Here is a 19,410-nt window from a genome sequence, read left to right as displayed (position 1 = left end):
CCCGGTGCATGGAGCCTGCTTCTCCCTCTACCTATGTCTGTGCCTCTCTCTCTCTCTCTCTCTGTGACTATCATAAATAAATAAAAAAATAAATAAAATAAAATTAGATTTAAATTTGCTCCAGTAATCACCAATGAAAAAATAAATATATTGCATCTTCATTGTGACAAAGGCAAAATAAGTAGGTCCTTCGATCTCTCAGTAGTCTGTATTTATTTCTACTTCTGAAGATTATGTGATTAGATTAGGACATTAAACTTAGTTGCTGGGGAGACATCTGTTGATTACCGTTTGAAATTAATGTATTTCTTATATCAAAATAAATTTGATTCACTTAGTGACCACTGTCAAGCTTTGTAGAGGGTTTTTCCAACAGAAGAAACCTAAAAGATAATGGCTGGAATGAAAACTGTTACCACAAAATTTCCGGATAAATATACCCTATCTCTGGGGCGCCTGGGTCGCTCAGTGATTGGGTGTCTGCCTTTAGCCCAGGTCCTGATTCGGGGGGTCCTGGGACCCAGTCCCACCTCCTGCTCCCTGCTTCTCTCTCTGTCTCTGCTTCTCTCTCTGTGTCTCTCATGAATAAATAAAATAAAAAAAACTTAAAAAAAAAAGATACTCTACCTCTATACATTTGTGAAATGTGGAAAAGGCTGCAAAAACCTGGAAGTTTACTGATACGTCTTAACTTACATAAGGTTTGTCTCTATGGTCTGAAAAAGCAATGAGGAAGATAATCAGAATTTCAAAATTCAAACACAAAACCAACTACATTTTTGTTGACTGTGTTCCTTTTACTTTTTACACTGGCACGTTTTTCCAGTATTGCTGTCTTAGTGCAACTGTAACATCTTTGTTCCTCCTTTAAAAAACACAGAACTCAAGTATTTGGAGATATTGCTTCATCACCGCACAATTTTTATTACGTTCTATGATTTTCAAACCTATAGATGTACTGTTAATCATACTCTACTCATAGCCATATTGTTTATAGTCAACGTTTTATTACTATAATTGTTTCAAATATCTTCTGAGACTGTAGTTGCATTTTTTAAATTTCCTCAGTTTAAAAGTTCCCATCTCCTATGCTTTTTGTCATCGTGCCTCTGACGAGACGAGTTGCATGGAAGCACATAAAGGCATAACCCAATTTCGGAAGGGGTGAAACATTATTAGGAATTAATGAAATATTTCAAAGACAGGTTGAAATACAGGAACAATAGGGTAGGTAGAACGGAAAGTATGACCCATAAACTGCTATTTTTCTTTATAACACGTATCATTTCCAGGTATGTATCTTTTCTATTTTTTTTCCTTTTCTATTTAATTTCTCCTGAATTAAAATGTCAGCCTGAGAATGGAGAGTCGTTATTGCGTGTTCAGGTGTGTCCCCAGAGCCTCTAACAGTGCCTGGCATACAGTAAGCGCCCAATAAGTGGAGGAAAGACGCTAAGGAAAGAGCGTTAAGAACCCCGGCACGCGATGCTCTGACCCACCCACTCGCACACCTTCCAGAGGCCCCGCCCCCTGCAGTGGGGCATCGGGACGCTCGCGCAGAGCAGCCTGCTCCACTCCTGCATCCCTCCCAGCCCAGCCCAGCCCGCGCAACCCCGCCCACTGTGCCTGCGCAGCCCCCCCACCTCGCCCATTGCGCCTGCGCATCCCCGCCCCTCTCTGCACGCGTGTCCGGCGCGTACCCTGGCTTGAGCGCCTACCGGGACCGGCCCGCTGCGCCTGCGTACTCCGAGCCGTCCCGTCCAAGCCTGGGCGGGACTCGGTCGGCTGGATGGGGCTGACGCGGCCCTGGTTCTGAAGTGGGAGCTCCCGGGCTGGGGGAACGCGTCACACGACTGCGGGCGAGAGCAGGAACCACCGGCCGGGTCCGCGCCTCCGAAGGGCCGTCCCAGGATGCCCCGCGCCGCGCCCGGCCTGGACTCCATTTCCCAGCGGCCCCTGTGGCCGGCCCCGCTGCCCGCCCGAGCGCCGCGGCGCCTTTGTGAGCCCGCCGGTGAGGCCGAGAGCGAGGCCCCGCCCCGGCCCTCGGGGCGTTGGGCTCCTGGAGGCAACGGCGCGGCGGGAGTTGCCAACCCGCAGGGAGGAGGCGGTGAGCACGCCGCGGGCGGGCGTGAGCCCTGGCGGGCCTGCGGGAAAAGAATGGATGTGCGAAGGGGCCTATGACCGTGGGAGAGGGTGTCACTGTGTGTGAGCCCCTGTGACCCCCTTGTCACCGTGTCCGTGCTTCTGTGTGTGACACCGTGTCACCGCGTGTGTGTTCTTGTGTGACACCGTGTATATGCCGTGTGTGTGCCCCTGTGACTGTGCGAACGTCTGAGAATATGACAGCGGCGGTGAGTGTGCGGCTGTAAGGTCGTGAGACCGCGTGAGGTTGTGTGACATTATGTTCTGTGACAGTGCGACCCACTGTGAGGTGATGGATGCCAGCTCCAGGATTGTGTGGCTCCTGCAGTGAGCGGGCGACATGCTGGGTCGCCTGGGGAGACTGTCGTTTAGGAGAGCCTGGGAGGGGCTGAGATGATGGAGAACACCTGAGTGGGAAGGAGAGGGGAGCCGCCGCCCCAGCTCTGGAGCACAGCAGACGAGGCTGCAGGACTTTAGCCCTCCATGGCACAGAAGGAAGGTCTTTCCCTTCCTCTCCTAGGTTCTGCCCTATGTGAGGAATTGAAGAGGAAGAAGAGAAGCCTGCCGTGTGCTATTTATGAACATAAACACATGACTGGTTATTGAGCCCAAAGGATGTGCTAAGCAGTATGCTAAATGCTTCATATGAATCATCTCAGGATCCTCCCAACCATTAATAGGGAATGGGTACCATTTCACAGATGAGGAAACTGAGGATTGGAGCGGTTATCTAAATCATGGAGGTTGCAGAGCTAGTGAGTGGTAGACAGGGTATCTGAGGGCAGGTGTTCTGATCCTAAGAACCTAGTGGTTCTTACCCTAATGCTGCTTCTGCCTTACTCTCCAAGGCAGAGAGGTTTAGTGGAAAATAACTCATGATTAGGGGTTTCTGTGACTGTTAATGCATAGTCCCCTCCCTCATCTCTTTTTGAGGAAATTGCTCAGAAAAGTTAAGAGATTGGTTTACAGGTACAGTTTGTCATAAATCAGGACTACAAGCAGAGCGTTCTCTTTTGCTCAGTGTCCTCCAGACCACAGGACCCCACTGATGCCTACCCTGTGTAAAGATGTTTTTTCTGAGGCATTGTTTGTAGCTTTATCTTGTTTTGTAGTAAGGGTGGTAACATATTCTCTTTTACCATCATTATTTGGTGGGAAGACTATAAAAAGTCAGATCTAGATTCCAGTTGGACTCATTTATTACCACAAAACCTCGGAAAATTTCAATAATGTCATTGATAGGCAACTTTCATGTGTGAAGGGGGGAAATAATCCTTACTTGATAGTACCATTTATGGTTTCTTCCTCTCTCCAGGTCTGTTTTTCCAGACACTGCCTTTCCAGTGAGGAGCCTGAAGTAGGAGGACAGAGGAAGTCATAAATTCTTAAATTCTTAAAGCCATGTCCAAGGTAAAGAAAGATTTCTTCTCCCTGAGATACTTTGTTTAGGTTTCATTAGAACATCTTGCTTTTCTTCTGAAATTCCCCAGCTAACAAAGCCCCATTCAAGTGACTTTGTCTCATATTCTCCCAGTCCAGTAAAGGAGGTTCCCCAAAGCCCAGCGAGCTTTTTTTCCCTCAACCAGCATTTTCATCTTCATTCAAGAAATAGCACTCCTACAGGTTAGGTTTTCTGTCAGGAGCTCTCAGGAGGCAAAAATGTACTCCTTAGTGGGATATGATAGCCTTCAATGTAAGGGATTTGATTTATTGAGGTCACGGTGTATTCTGATGTGACCATTAGCTTAGAGCTTCTTCACAGACTTAAGTTTGGGAGGAAGGCAAGACAAGGGCTATTGGACAGTTCTGGTCATAGCACATGACAAGATCCTTTGCTCAAGGTGATCTTGAAGAAGAGTATGTGTTGAGTTTTGAGTATTAAAGTGAGGGTCAGCTAGGGCATGGATTTTTTTCCAAGATACTCTGGGTTTTGAAGAATAGGGATCCATGGGAGTAATAAGGTCCTGTCATAGGGACATTCTGAATTAATATAGTAGGCTACAGCTAGCATATTCTAGGTCATCCAGCTAAGATTAGTGGAATTACTTATGGAAAAATAGGACATTTTCTGAAAAAACGCGAGAGTACTTGAATCTACATTTTTTTTTCTTTTTCTTTTTTTTTTTTTTTATTATTTTATGATAGTCAGAGAGAGAGAGAGAGGCAGAGACACAGGCAGAGGGAGAAGCAGGCTCCATGCACTGGGAACCCGATGTGGGATTCGATCCCGGGTCTCCAGGATCGCGCCCTGGGCCAAAGGCAGGTGCTAAACCGCTGCGCCACCCAGGGATCCCTTGAATCTACATTTTTAAATGGTGGCATACACATACATCTATAATGAAAACAATACAAAAAAAAAAGTACATAGTATGGAATGGGAGGCAGAAGAAACAAATGAAGAGATCAATATAAAGTGTCCAGAAACAAATACAAGTATAAATAAGAATGGAATATATTTATTCATTCACTGAACATAGAGTTATTAAAGACTTATTATATACTAAATGCAGACAGTACTGTGGTAAATGAAAACAATGTCTTTGTTTTCATGTAGTTTAATGTCTACTAATTTATTATATGATGTGATAGTATTTCAAGTCAGTGGAGACAGAATGGATTATTCATTTAGAAAACACACATTGAGTTAAATATATTCTGTAGGTTAAATGTAAAAAATAAAACCATATGAACTGTTGGATAAAAATATAGAGAATGGCTGTAAAGAGGAAGATGAACCAGAAGCAGAAAACCACTAGAGCAGCTCTGTCCAGTAGAACTTCCTGTGATGATTGATAATAGAAATGTTCGATATATGCACTGTCCAATACAGTAGCTACCTGTGGCTGTGGAACACTTGGATATACTAGTGTGACTGAGGAACTGAATCGTTAATATTTGATTTATATTTAAATAGCCACATGTGACTAGTAGCTAGTGTATTGGGGAGCACAGATCTAGGCTAATAAAATAATAGCCAGGAAGATAGTGGTCAGTGATCTTGTCCATGTCACTCATTTTATAGATGAGGAAAAACAGGCCTGTGAGGAAAAGGACATGCCTATGTCACCAGTTAGTGATTATATCAGATGCAGGAAGTTGTAATATGTGTTGAGGGTCAGTATAAATAGATGATGGTGAATGATAATTTGAAGAGCGTGGTAGAAAGTAATGAAGGACTGTGGAACAGTGATGAATTTCCCTTTGCCTGGAACCTCATTGGCTTCTCATTTTACTAGGAATGAAATCCAGTGTCCTCTCCACAGTTTGTAAGGCCCTTGTATGATCAGCTCCTGGCTACCCTACTCCTGAACCCATTTCTCCAAATCTTTACCTTTCTGTGTTCCAGTCACACTGGTCAGTTGTTCCTCAAACTTACCAAGCTCTTTCCTATCTCTGAACCTTTGCATTTGGTCCTCCCTCTTCTGTAATTCTCTTCCCTTAGATATTGGCATGGTTTACTCTCTCACTTTTGGATTGTTGTTTAAATATTACTACTTCATTGAGGTTTACCGTGGCCATCTTATCTAAAACAAACAACTCTGTCACTCTAAATCACCTTACTTTGTTTTTTGTCCTAGTGTTTAACACTACCTGACATTGTATACCTGATGTTTAATGTCTTTCTACTTTGTTAGAATATTAACACCACAAGCAGAGGGACTATATTTTGTTCACCTCTATGTTCCCAAAGCTTGGAGCATTGTAAGTACTAGGCATTCAGCAAATCTTTGTCAAATTAATATATAAATGAACAAGATTGTGAATTCCTCATCTATGAGTGAGACCAGAGAGGGAAGAGCCACCTACCTCTTTTCTCCTGCTGCTAAATTGGTAATGGAAAAAGCAGAAAGCAGAGGTATAGATGTATATAGATGTATTCAATGTATAGAATAGACAGAGCCCATCAATCCAAATGGTATTTCTGGGACCCCACCCCAGACCTTCTGAATCTCTGATGGTAGGCCCCAGGAAACTGCATTTTTATTAAATCCAAGTATGCTTTTAAAGCACATTTTTTGAAAGCCTCTTGTTTCTAAAGATTATATTTAAAGTGCACCTCTTAAAAACAGCACTTTGTTGGTTGTCAGCTGTGTGCCTGTCATAATCTCTATGCTTGCCATGATTCTCTATACTCCTAGCAAGGCACTTGAGTGGCCTCTGTACCTTCCATGATTCCCTGTGCCTCCCAAAATCCCACGTCTCCTTCAAACATTGATTTTTAATTTTTTTTTATTTTTATTTATTTATGATAGTCACAGAGAGAGAGAGAGAGAGAGGCAGAGACACAGGCAGAAGGAGAAGCAGGCTCCATGCACCAGGAGCCCGACGTGGGATTCGATCCCGGGTCTCCAGGATCGCACCCTGGGCCAAAGGCAGGCGCTAAACCGCTGCACCACCCAGGGATCCCCAAACATTGATTTTTTTTAAGAAATCCAGTCTAAGAATCTTTGTCTTTTAATTAGTGCCTGGTACATTTAATGTAATTACTGAATATTTGTGTTTAAGTCTATAATATTGCAGTTTGTTTTCTACTTATTCCATCATTCTTTGTTCCTTTATTTCTTCTTCTTTGCTTTCTTTTGGTTAAATCAAGTACTTTCTCCTTATTATCTTGTTAATTATACATTATTATTCTTTTAGTTACCATTATAGGATATTTACCTGTTTCTCATTATGTAATTATCTTCTCTCTTCCTTCTGTAATCTTCCCTCTATAATTAGCATTCTTACCACTTTCGGAGCAAGATGGGACCTCTATAGTCTTACTGTCAACTCCAATTTATTATTAATAGTAGATATTATATTTATAGTTATTCCTTTGAGGCTCTTGATTTCATATTGATTTCATTTCCATTTTCTTCCAGTTTCCTTTTACTTGTAAAACAATTAGTATTTCTTTGAGGGCAGGTCAACACTTTTTTCCCAGCGTGAACGAACTTTTCATTAGCTCCTATTCTTGCTAGGTCAAAATAGTGTAATTTTAAATTTTTTATGAGGTTAAGTAAGTTTGGGAAATCTCAGTCTAAGTGGAGAGAAGATCTAGGATTTATTTCAAGGAAATAATTAGAGACCTCTGTTGAATTCTTAACATAAAGTAGTAGTATATGAGAACTGCACTTTAATGTTTATAAATAGCATCGACTATTCTTACATCATAGTGAAAAATTAAGATTCATGTAAATGAAAATAAACAAGGCATTAGTATATAAGATACAGCATATTTATACCATGTAATGTTTGTTATTCATCTAACAAAAATGTTAAAGTGAATATGGATAATCATCAACATGTCTGTATAAGGAAACATTTGGACAAATATATACTAGCTATAAATTTAGATTGCTTTTAGGAAGTGGGGTGACATGGTGGATAGATGTAGGGATGGAGGACTTGCAATTCTTTTAACTTTTATAAAAAGGAAAAAAATCACTAAGGGTAGAAATACTGGACATTATTTGCTAAGCTTCTTTAATGATTATAAATTGTATGAAGTACCTGTTTGCTCAAATTAAAATAAAGTATTTGAAAGATATTCAAGTCCCATTGGCCAAGAGGAAAAGGTCAGACAGTTGAAACCATTAGTTTATGTGTGCACCTAAAAAAAAGGTCTTTAAAGAATTTTACCTAGCAAAAACTGCCTCACCTCTGTTTACAAAGGAAAGGTATGTAGAACACTTTCATTTGAATAAAATGTTAGTTTGAAGTGTTTGAGTTTTATTTTTTTTTAAGATTTTATTTATTTATTTGAAAAAAAGAGAGCACAAGAGGTGTGGAAGGGCAGAGGATAGGGAGATGCAGGAAGCCTGACATGGGGCATGATCCCAAGACCCTGAAATCAGGACCCGAGCCAAAGGCAGACGCTTAACTGACTAAGCCACCTTGAAGTGTTTAATAGCATTGACGATGGACAGTACTCAGCCTTATCTAGGACAAGTTTCATCTTTTAAGACTCGATTTGTGTTCCCCTCCTTCCTTGAAGCCTTTACTCACTTTCCATATTTCCCTTTATTAAGTATTTTAGAGATGGAGGCCTGTAAGAATCAAGCTGATGACATAACTGACATTTTTTGAAGGCATACTTCTGCTTCCCTTATAGCCTCCTTAAATATTTTTATCCATTACTTGGGCACTAGCAGTTCACATATTGACTCATTTTTTCCATTAAAAATATTTCTGCAGGGGCAGCCCAGGTGGCTCAGCGGTTTAGCACCACTTTCGGCCCAGGGCGATCCTGGAGACCCAGGATCGAGTCCCACGTCAGGCTCCCTGCATGGAGCTTACTTCTCCTTCTGCCTGTGTCTCTGCCTCTCTCTCTCTCTCTCTCTCTGTATGTGTCTCTCATGAATAAATAAAATCTTTAAAAATAAAAATATTGCTGCATAGTATCATTGATGTACTTAAATAAATCTTCAATAGGACCATTACTCTGCAGAGTCACATTTAATAGGAGTGATGTTCATATTTGATAACCAGTAAGGCAAGGGCACACACCAGAACTTACCCTAGCTGGGATACTGGAGGCTTCTGCTGTGCTGGGCATTCCCCTTAAGTTGCTGGGTTGTGGGGAGATCTGGAATGGTCACTAGAAGGGCTCAGTGCACTAGCTGTTTCCTAAACCACTGTGTCAGTAGTTTAATATTTAACAAGTCAGTTCAGCTCTTCAGATGTGTACCATTAAGTGCATCTATTGTATCAGCTCAAATAAAGAGTAGGCTTTGCTCTGTGACATGCCAAACCTAAGAAGCATATAACAAACCACATGCAAACCCTGATAAGTCTGGAGCAGATCTACCTCATTAGAAAGAACACACATTTGGAATTTTTACACTAGGTCTTATTCTATTTTTTTTATTTTTTTGGTCTTATTCTATGTTATAAAGATCCTTAATTCAACATAGTATTACTTGTGAACTGTCCTTTACCAAAAACTCTCACTCATTAGACCCGCACAATTGGGTATGTTCCTCTAGTGAGAACTATAGGGATTTTTTGTTGCACTTCATGATCACATCTGAAATGTTCATAAATAGTGCTTAAAAATACTATTATTTTGTCTCTACATGAGAAATTACCAAACTGTCTTTGAAACTCAGCAGAGTTATCAGGAGCTGTTAGATCATCTTTTATTGCCCCGATTGTTCTGTTACGGCATACACTTGTTTGTTATACTTGTAGTGTAGTGTCATGTTTTTATTACCTATATGTTTAGTTTTAAGAAATCAATATTATAAACATTTATTTATGTTCCCACTTGATAAAGCTAGAACATTGGCCATTCCATTGAGGAGTTTGGAAATTGTAGATTTAGACCATATAAAATTCATAGGGCTAAACGCCTATTCCTGCTGCTTCTTTAAAGCCTTTCTTCACTGCTCTAGTCTATCCTGATTTTCCATATTGACAAATGCATTAGCATTTAGTATGAATAACAATTATTTTGCTCTTGTTTACTTGCTTGCTCTTTTCCCCCTCAGTAGAGACTATGTTAGAAATTGCATACTTTCCATGACAATATTAAAACTAAGCACAGAGAAGTCATTTTAGCAACTGCTTGATATATGTTGCACAGAACCTAAGATACTGCCAGAAGATTTCGCTATATACAATATTTCTCTCGAAAAGTACAGTTTAACTCTTCAAACTATGCCAGTCTGAGGTGAAGAACACTAGTTGAGCATAAAAGAATATGTTTATGTCATTTCAGGATTTGGTGACATTTGGGGATGTGGCTGTAGATTTCTCTCAAGAGGAGTGGGAATGGCTGAACCCTGGTCAGAGGAATTTGTACAGAAAGGTGATGTTGGAGAACTATAGGAGCCTGGTATCACTGGGTAAGGAGGTTCCCCAGAATTCAGAATCTGCACATAGGGCTGCTTTCCAGTGTTGGGGAAGCCTCTGATGTACTTCAATAAATTTCCCCTTCTTGTGCTCCCCAAAATAGGTTGAGTGTTGTAGAACTGGCAGCTTCATTGGACTATTCATACAACTTCATCTTCCCCATTCTTGAGACTACTTCACCTCTTCCTCTACTCCCTTCTTAATACCCTTGACTTTCTGATGACCAAGTACCTTGATCTGATTTATGGGCCTGGCTAATTCCCTTTTTATTTCTTATAAGCAGGAGTTTCAGTTTCTAAGCCAGATGTGATCTCATTATTGGAACAAGGAAAAGAACCCTGGATGGTGAAGAAGGAAGGGACAAGAGGCCCATGCCCTGGTGAGTGAGAAAGACCTAGGGAGGTAGAAGAGGACATTGCAAGGAAAAACTCAACTATTCTGAGAGGTTCCAGCTTATAATTGATGTTTTGTGGGTAATTTTTCTTAAAGGCTCAAGGCCAGGTAGGAAGCACTGAGGTGCCATTGGCATGAACTCCCTAACTTACTGTCCTTGTATATATTCTCTCACAAATTACTATCTTCTCTGACAACCTTTTCCTATTCTCTGGGTCCAAGATGTCAGTGTCTGTTTGTTCTTGATTTTTAGTTTTGCAGGGGTTGCTCCATCATATTTTTAAAAATCTAGACAGCAATGTCAGTTTTTTTTTTCCTTTTCAGTCATTCCTTTTAGAGTGAAGGTTTGATTCATTTATTCACTTATTCTTTTACCAAGATCAGTGAGTTTTTACTTTGACAAAATCATTCTGTTAAATTCTTGAGGTTATTCAGAAGCTTATTAATCATCAAAGAAAGAAGAATTTCCAGTTATTCAAGTCTGGGTAACTGAAAATAAGTTTAATAGAAATAAGTCAGAAGAATATACTGGTAGGGGGAAAATAGTGCACAAGATGGAGACTTCTGAGTGAAGAAATGCAGCATGCCACTAGGTGGGGAGAGGCTCAGAAAAAAGTCTGATATAGAGATGCTAGTATGATTGGATGAGATCACTTAGTTTTATAGTTTGAGATAAACCCTGGTTTTTCGGCCTTTGTGGGAAAGTCGATCTTTGACAACTTTCTCAGTGTTCTGTCTGGTAAATGATCTCTTTACAGTTTCTGTCTTGGGTGAAATTTTATAAACTTTAAGTTTTCTAAACAATTATAGTTTCATTTAGTTATCAAATTTATTTTCATAAAGTGAAAGTAAAAGTAGGATTTTTTTATATCTGTACTTTCCAATTTTAATTTAGATAGCTACTTTTTAAATTATTAGGTAAGTTAGTCATTAATTCCATTTTAAAAATCCAGCTTATGGATTTATTAGTGTTACCATTATTCTCTTTTCCAATTCTTTACTTTCTGCTTTTCATTAATTCTATCATTCTAGTTTTCTTAAGTTTTGTTCTCTGGTTTGCTGAAATAAATGCTTAATCTCTATTCATTTCATTCTCTTATTCACTAAATATTTGAAGGACTGTTAATTTTCCTCGGAATATACCTTCAGCTATCCTCCAAAGATTCTAATATTTAATGTTTTTATTATTGCTTTTTCCTAGATAACCTACTTTTGAAAAATTTACTTGAGCGTTGTTTAAAAGTATAGTTTTATGCGGGCACCTGGATGGCTCAGTTGGTTAAGCCTCCAACTCTTGATTTTGGCTCAGGTCATGATCCCAGAGTCCTGGGATTGAGCCCTGAGTTGGGTTCCCCATTCAGCAGGGAGTCTGCATGTCTCTCTCTCTCTCTCTCCCTCTGCCCTTCCCCCAACACTTGCTCACTTTCTTTCTCTTTCTCTGCAATGAATAAAGAAATCTTAAAAAAAAAAAAAAAGTTTGGGATTTTTTTTTTTAATTTTTATTTATTTATGATAGTCACAGAGAGAGAGAGAGAGAGAGAGAGAGAGAGAGGCAGAGACACAGGCAGAGGGAGAAGCAGGCTCCATGCACCGGGAGCCTGACGTGGGATTCGATCCCGGGTCTCCAGGATCGCGCCCTGGGCCAAAGGCAGGCGCCAAACCGCTGCGCCACCCAGGGATCCCAGTTTGGGATTTATTAACATACTATCATATTTGATCAGATAGGAATTAGCATTAATTCTTTGAAAACTTAGAATTTTGTTTGGCATAATATGTACTCATATTTGATCAGATAGGAATTAGCATTAATTCTTTGAAAACTTAGAATTTTGTATGGCATAATATGTAGTTGGTGTTTATAAAATGTTCCATAGGTTCCAAGGTGTAAGTCTTTATTTTCAGTGTTAAGAGCTTGTTACATGAGTTTTACTTTTTTATTGTTATTAAAGTCTGTCTTTACTTATCTTTATTTCCATCTATTTTTTCTTAATAGCTTTATTAAGGAATTATACAGTAAATCAGATCCATGTACATCATAAAATGTGATGAGTTCTGACTTTGTATACACCCATGAATCAAGACATGGAGCATTTCCATCACCCTGAAAGATTGCCTCTGCCTCTTTGCAGTTCATTTTTCTCCACTCCTGGCTCCAAACAATAAATGATCTTTGTCATTTTAGACTGGTTTCCATCTAAATTAAATGGAATCATGTAGTATATATTGTTATGTCTGGCTTATTTTACTCATAGTTTTGAAAACCATACATATTTTTGCATGTATGAATACTTTATGCCTTTTATTGCTGAGCAGTAGTCTATTGTGTAAACATATTTTATTTTTCCTTTCATCTGTTCATGCACATTTGGGTTTCTAGGTTTTGGCTATTATAAATAAAGCTGCTCTGAAGCTGTCATTTACAGGACTTTTTTTTTTTTTTTTTTTTTTAAAGTGATGTAAACTTTTTTTTAAAAATTTTTATTTATGTATGATAGTCACAGAGAGAGAGAGAGAGAGAGAGGCAGAGACACAGGCAGAGGGAGAAGCAGGCTCCATGCACTGGGAGCCCGATGTGGGATTCGATCCCGAGTCTCCAGGATCGCGCCCTGGGCCAAAGGCAGGCGCTAAACCGCTGCGCCACCCAGGGATCCCATTTACAGGACTTTTTATGTGCATGTATGTTTTCATTTCTCTTGGGTAAATACCTAAAAGTGCAAAGTTATACAATAGCTTAAGAAGCTGCCAGTTTTCCAAAGTAACTGGACCGTTTTAATTCCCAATAGCGATGTATAAGACTTCCAGTTAACTCCATAACCTCACATCTTTGTCAGTTTTTTACTTTTATTCATTATAATGGTGTTGTATCTCACTGTGGTTTTAATATGCAATTCTCTGATGATGTAATGTTGAACATCCTTTTGTGTGTTTATTGGCCATTCTTTCATGAAGTGTTAAGATCTTTTGCCCATGTTTTTTATTAGGTTGGTTTTCTTGCTATTGAATTGTAAGAGTTCTTTATATAGTCTTCATATAAGTTTTTTTTTTTTTTGCCATTTATATATATTAGGATATACATGTGCCAACTCTGGCCTGTGTTTTGGTTTTTCTGCTACTGTCTTTTGAACATCCAAAGCTTTCGATTTTCGTAAAGTCCAATGAATTTGTCATCTTTGATACTTTTTGTGACATATCTAGGAAATTCTTGCTACTCCTTAAGTCACAAAAATTTTCTTCTGATTTCTCCTATACATTTTGCAGTTTTAGCTTTTACATTTTGGTATATGACCCATTGAGCTAAGTTTTGTGTTTGAGGTTTTAGGTGTCCCCCCCCCCCACATTTGGATATTTCAGTTACTCCCAGTATCTTTTTTTTTAAGATTAAAAAAAAATTTTTTTTTAATTATTTATTCATGATAGTCACAGAGAGAGGAGAGAGAGGCAGAGACACAGGCAGAGGGAGAAGCGGGTTCCATGTTGGGAGCCCGACGTGGGACTCTATCCCGGGACTCCGGGATCACGCCCTGGGCCAAAGGCAGGTGCTAAACCGCTGAGCCACCCAGGGATCCCCTTTTTTTAAGATTTTATTTATTTGAGAGAGTGAGTACATGAGCGAGCGGGGGAAGGAACAGAGGGAGAGGAATAAAGAGAGTCCCCAGGGAGCCTGATGTGGGGCTCGATCCTAGGACAGCAGGATCATGATCTGATCCAAAGGCAGACCCTTAACCAGCTGAGCCACCTAACCACCCCAACTCCAGTATCTTTTCTTGAAAAGACTTAACATTATACCACCTTGTTGGTACCTCTGTACCAAAAGCAGTTGACTTTATCTATATGGGTCTAGTTCTGAACTCTATTGTCACATCAATCTATGCCTATCATTTCAACAGTACCAGTCTTGATTACTGTAGCTTTATAGTAACTTTTGATATCAGTTAGTTCAACTTGTAAAATCACTTTAACTACTTAGATCATTTGCATTCTCAAATAAATGTTAGAATGAAGTTGAGAATTTCTACCCAGAAACCTGCTAGGATTTTGATTTGAATTATATGCAATCTATATATACATCAATTTGGGAAGAACAGACATCCAAATTAACGTCAGTTGAATTTAATTCATGAATATGGTTTATTTAGCCATGTATTAGTCTTTTTCTTTTTTTGTAAAGATTTTATTTATTTATTCATGAGAGACAGAGACAGAGAGAGAGAGGCAGAGACACAGGCAGAGGGAGGAGAAACAGGCTCCAGGCAGAGAGCCCGATGCAGGACCCAATCCCAGGACTCCAGGATCACGCCCTGGGCCAAAGGCAGGCACTAAACCGCTGAGCCACCCATGGATCGCCTGTAAATTGATTTTTATATTAATTTGTATCTTACTATCTTATAGGTTTATTTAATAGCTGTTCTAGTACTTCTTTGTAGGTTTCTGAGGATTTTATCTTATCTGAGGATTTTATGTTATCTGCAAACAGTTTATTTCCTCCTTTCTGATCTTATAGCTTCTTTTTCTTGACTCAATGCAATAGTAAGGACATCCTTTACAATGCTGAATCAAATGATTAAGAAGAGATACACTTGCTTATTCTCAATCTTAAGGGAAAATGTATTCATTCAGTCTTTCACCATTAAGTTGATATTTCATAGATGCCCTATATCAGTTTGATATTTGATATTTCTTTTAAAAATTTTATTTATTCACGAGAGACAGAGAGAGAGAGAGAGAGGCAGAGACACAGGCAGAGGGAAAAGCAGGCTCCCACAAGGAGCCCGATGTGGGACTTGTTCCTGGATCTCAGATCAGGACCTGAGCCAAAGGCAGACACTCAACCGCTGAGCCATCCAGGTGTCCCAATATATATTTCTATTCCTGGTTTGCTAACAAGTTTTATAATAAATAGATGTTGAATTTAGCCAAATATTCTTTCTACATATATTGAAATGATTATATGATTTTCCATCTTTAATCTGTTAATGTGGTGGATTACACTGTTTTTCACATATTAAACCAATCTTGAATTCCTGGGATAAGTTCTACTTGGTAATCATGATGCTTTCATAGTTCCTTGATTGGATTTACAGTAATTTTATTAAAGGTTTTACATTCATGTTCATGTATTACATTGGTTTTGTAAAGCATAATAGGAATTTTGGCTTTATTATAAATATGAGAAACCATTGGAAAGTATCGAGCAGAATAGATGACTGGTGAATGGAAAGAAGGCAACAAATTAAGACCTGTGGCAGGTTAATAAAAATCAAGCAGTTTGATACAAACAAAAACAAAAACAAAAACAAAAATTTTTTTTAAGTAGGCTCCACACCCTGGAGCCCAGTGTGGGGCTTCAACTTCATGACCCTGAGATCAAGACCTGAGCTGAGATCAGGAGTCAGACACTTAACTGACACCCCTAATCAAAATTGCTTTTATGTGAAGGCATTTTAGCTTTGGGATCAATTAAAAGTTTACATTTGGTTGGAATATATCACATAGAAAAAGCCTGGCAAGAGACTTTTTTAAAAGTAGGCTGCATGCCCAGTGTGGGGCCTAAACTCATGATAAAGAGTCGCATGCTCCACTAAGCCAGCCATGTGCCCCCAAAAGACAGTTTTTAGGCTACAAAAGGTTAGCCATAGTTGCATGTACAACCTAAGGCAACCAATATTATCTGGTATATCTGTGGGTCTAGGGATCTTATATGGAAGTTTTTTAGTCACATTGACATTATGGAATTGGCTTTTTAAAAGATAATGAACTTAGCTTGAATTAAGGATAACCTGAGGCAAGACAGGACAGTTGTTTGGAAACTGTAATATTAAATATAAAATTATTGTTTTTAGATAACTTCTTCAGTTCCTATTTATATCCTAACTCTTAAGTTTTTATTCTTTATAATCTCATACTTTATAGACTACATCTTACAACTATTAAGTCCCTAACCTTCCTATTTTCAATTTTTGTTTGGAAATTCTTCTCTTCGGATGAACAAATACAAAAAACCTTTGTTTTCTTGATATCTTTTAGATTGGGAGTATATATTGAAAAGCAATGAATTTTCATCAAAGCAAGTTATTTATGAAGAAACATCCAAAGTAGTGAAAATGGGAAGAAGCCATCTTACTTATAGCCTTGACTGCCCCAGTTTGAGAGAAGACTGTAAAAGTGAGGACTGGCTTAAGAACCAGTTAGGAAGTCAGAAGGTACATTCCAGACAACTGATCATCACTCATAAAGAAATCCTCACTGAAGATCAAAGTAATGAATATACTAAATCTTGGCAAACTTTCCATCAGGATGCAATATTTGATATAAAAAAGACCTGTCCCACCAAAGAAAGAGTACATAAGCATGAACCACAAAAGAGAAGTTACCAGAAAAAATCAGTTGAAATGAAACATAACGTTTATATACAAAAGAAACTTTTGAAATGTAATGAATGTGAGAAAGTTTTCAACCAGAGCTCATCCCTTACTCTTCATCAGAGAATTCATACTGGAGAGAAACCCTATGCATGTGTTGAATGTGGGAAAACATTCAGCCAGAGTGCAAACCTAGCTCAACATAAGAGAATACATACTGGGGAGAAACCTTATGAATGTAAAGAATGTAGGAAAGCCTTCAGCCAGAATGCACACCTTGCTCAACACCAGAGAGTTCATACTGGAGAGAGACCTTATCAGTGTAAAGAATGTAAAAAAGCCTTTAGCCAGATTGCACACCTGGCTCAACATCAGAGAGTTCATACTGGAGAGAGACCTTTTGAATGTATTGAATGTGGAAAAGCCTTCAGTAATGGTTCATTTCTTGCTCAGCATCAGAGAATTCATACAGGAGAGAAACCTTATGTGTGTAATGTATGTGGGAAAGCCTTTAGCCATCGTGGATACCTAATTGTACATCAAAGAATTCATACTGGAGAGAGGCCATATGAATGTAAGGAATGTAGAAAAGCTTTCAGCCAATATGCACACCTGGCTCAACATCAAAGAGTTCATACTGGAGAAAAACCTTATGAATGTAAAGTATGCAGGAAAGCCTTCAGCCAGATTGCATACCTTGATCAACATCAGAGGGTTCATACTGGAGAGAAACCCTATGAGTGTATTGAATGTGGGAAGGCCTTTAGCAATAGTTCATCACTTGCACAACATCAGAGAAGTCATACTGGAGAAAAACCTTATATGTGCAAGGAATGTAGGAAAACATTCAGCCAGAATGCAGGCCTTGCTCAACATAAGCGAATTCATACTGGAGAGAAACCTTATGAATGTAATGTTTGTGGGAAGGCCTTTAGCTATAGTGGATCTCTTACTCTACATCAAAGAATTCATACAGGAGAGAGACCCTATGAATGTAAGGATTGCAGGAAATCTTTCAGGCAGCGTGCCCATCTTGCCCAACACGAGAGAATTCATACTATGGAGTCATTCTTGACTCCTTCCTGTCCTTTACCCTCCATGTCCAGTCAGTTACCAAGACCTGTAGGTTTTATCTCCTAAATATGCCTCAAATCTGATTCCTTTAATCCGTTTCCATCCCATCCTCTTTATCCAGTACACAGTATTGGCAGTCCTATTTCAGTATGGACTATGGAAATACATTTCTGATTGGTCTCCCTGTATTTACCATTTCCTTTGTCAGTTGCCTGTGAAGCAAACTTGTATTTTAAAAGTTTGATAATATCACTTCCTCATTGATACCCTTCATTGGTTCCCCCATAGTTCTTGGGTTGAAGAATATATTTCTCAAAATAGCCTAAAAGACAGCCCTGCCCCAAATTCTTTGGATACGTATCCAGAATTAACTCATATTCCGGAATTAAGAACTCGTATTCCAGCATCAAATAGATCTGGGTTCTAATCCTTGCTCTTTCCATTTTCTAGCCCTCTAGTTTCAGGGAAACATTTTGTTATTTTTAAGGTTCAGTCTTCTTATTTATATTATGGGAATAATAATGGTACTACCTCAAAAGTTGATGGGAGAATTAAATGAAAGAATGCATGTAAATTGCTTACAGTGCCTAGCATAAACTTAATAAATGTTACCATAAAATGAAAAGATACTGTGGTATACAAACAAGACTTGATCATCTCAGCAAGATTCATCTGAGAAACAAGCAGCAGTTCAACACTTAAGAGATTATAAAGATTTTTGATTAGGAACAGTAGTTATTGTTCTAAAGGTGGGTAATAAGTGTATCTAATACAGTAGCATTGATATAAAAGTCCATAATGATATAGAGTAAGATTATCTTTGTTCGTAAGAAAAACTAACTTCATTAGATACTCAGCAGTTCTAAGCCAGATTTTAAAAATTACTAGTGAGAAGTAGAACTTACTGAGATGTATTCATTTACATTTACACAAAGGCAAAATAGGTATTTTTAAAAAGAAAAAGATCAACCACCAAAGAATAGAAAATATAAGTTTGATGCCCTCTCTTTCTGAACTGTATGAAATCTATGTCATTTAAAACTGAAAAAGTTGTTAAACTAGTCCTAATCTGTAATTCCAAAACTACGGGGGAAAAGAAAACTATAGATCAAAACTAAAGAAAACTATTCATAAACTGGAGTCCCACAAACATGTTTGATTTGGTACTCATCAGGTTTAAAATGAATACAAAAAAATATATATATCTTTATGTGGGTATGTGTTTTCCAGTTATCCAGTTAAAACCACTCCTTCCCTTACATCTGACTTATTTTATGCCTTATGTTACTACCTTAGTCCTGGAGGCTCTGAATATACAATCAGTTCAGTAACCAATTCACATATAAATATAGGTACAAATAAAATAATGAAATGGAGGATAAAAAGGAAGACTTGAATAGACAGTTTATCCTTCTGCAGAGGAAGACTATTCTCAAGATGTTGGAGGCCCAAAATTAATCTGCAGATTTTCTGTACTTAACAAAATCCTAAGAATATTTTTTTTAAGGTTTGAAACATTGTGTGCATGTGAATATACACACACATTCATACAAACACATAAAATACATAAATAAAGGTAATTTGTCACTGGCTTCACAGTATT

The 19,410-nt window shown here is 38.7% G+C and overlaps 2 protein-coding genes across 6 annotated transcripts; one reads left to right on the top strand and one right to left on the bottom strand.

Moving 5' to 3' along the window:
* Nucleotides 1-677: 677 nt before the first annotated feature.
* Nucleotides 678-2,484, bottom strand: LOC121478751 (translation initiation factor IF-2-like). The gene is made up of 3 exons (XM_041734024.1): nt 2,266-2,484; nt 1,719-2,144; nt 678-716 (listed from the first exon to the last, which is right to left on the bottom strand). The coding sequence occupies exons 1-3, from the start codon at nt 2,482-2,484 to the stop codon at nt 693-695; spliced, it is 669 nt and encodes a 222-aa protein (XP_041589958.1). The 3' UTR covers nt 678-692.
* On the top strand, nt 1,756-19,399 carry ZNF583 (zinc finger protein 583). 5 transcript variants are annotated; one of them, XM_041743731.1, is made up of 5 exons: nt 1,971-2,107; nt 3,458-3,552; nt 9,848-9,974; nt 10,262-10,360; nt 16,399-19,399. In XM_041743731.1, the coding sequence occupies exons 2-5, from the start codon at nt 3,544-3,546 to the stop codon at nt 17,871-17,873; spliced, it is 1,710 nt and encodes a 569-aa protein (XP_041599665.1). In that variant the 5' UTR covers nt 1,971-2,107; nt 3,458-3,543; the 3' UTR covers nt 17,874-19,399. The 5 variants fall into 5 exon arrangements, 4 of the variants coding, with proteins under 4 accessions (XP_041599665.1, XP_041599667.1, XP_041599668.1 ...); XM_041743733.1 differs by lacking the exon at nt 9,848-9,974 and having other exon boundaries at nt 10,265-10,360; XR_005986039.1 differs by lacking the exons at nt 9,848-9,974; nt 10,262-10,360; nt 16,399-19,399 and adding an exon at nt 8,323-8,382 and having other exon boundaries at nt 1,756-2,107.
* The last annotated feature ends 11 nt before the right edge of the window (nt 19,400-19,410 follow it).

This window comes from Vulpes lagopus, chromosome 2, assembly GCF_018345385.1.
Source record: "Vulpes lagopus strain Blue_001 chromosome 2, ASM1834538v1, whole genome shotgun sequence".
NCBI classification, from domain to species: domain Eukaryota; kingdom Metazoa; phylum Chordata; class Mammalia; order Carnivora; family Canidae; genus Vulpes; species Vulpes lagopus.
The sequence above is the reverse complement of the archived record's forward strand: the minus strand, read 5'-3'. Positions and strand labels throughout refer to the sequence as shown.

Excerpts from the sequence above, each read along its gene's own strand:
- LOC121478751 (XM_041734024.1), bottom strand. The coding sequence starts at position 2,484 with ATGTCGCCCGCTCACTGCAGGAGCCACACAATCCTGGAGCTGGCATCC. Across the intron at positions 2,145-2,265 it reads CACACAAGAACACACACGCG|GCCCGCCAGGGCTCACGCCC; the intron begins GTGACACGGTGT and ends CTTTTCCCGCAG. Across the intron at positions 717-1,718 it reads GGCGCAGCGGGCCGGTCCCG|ACCATAGAGACAAACCTTAT; the intron begins GTAGGCGCTCAA and ends TTGCTTTTTCAG.
- ZNF583 (XM_041743731.1), top strand. Across the intron at positions 9,975-10,261 it reads TAGGAGCCTGGTATCACTGG|CAGGAGTTTCAGTTTCTAAG; the intron begins GTAAGGAGGTTC and ends ATTTCTTATAAG. Across the intron at positions 10,361-16,398 it reads GACAAGAGGCCCATGCCCTG|ATTGGGAGTATATATTGAAA; the intron begins GTGAGTGAGAAA and ends GATATCTTTTAG.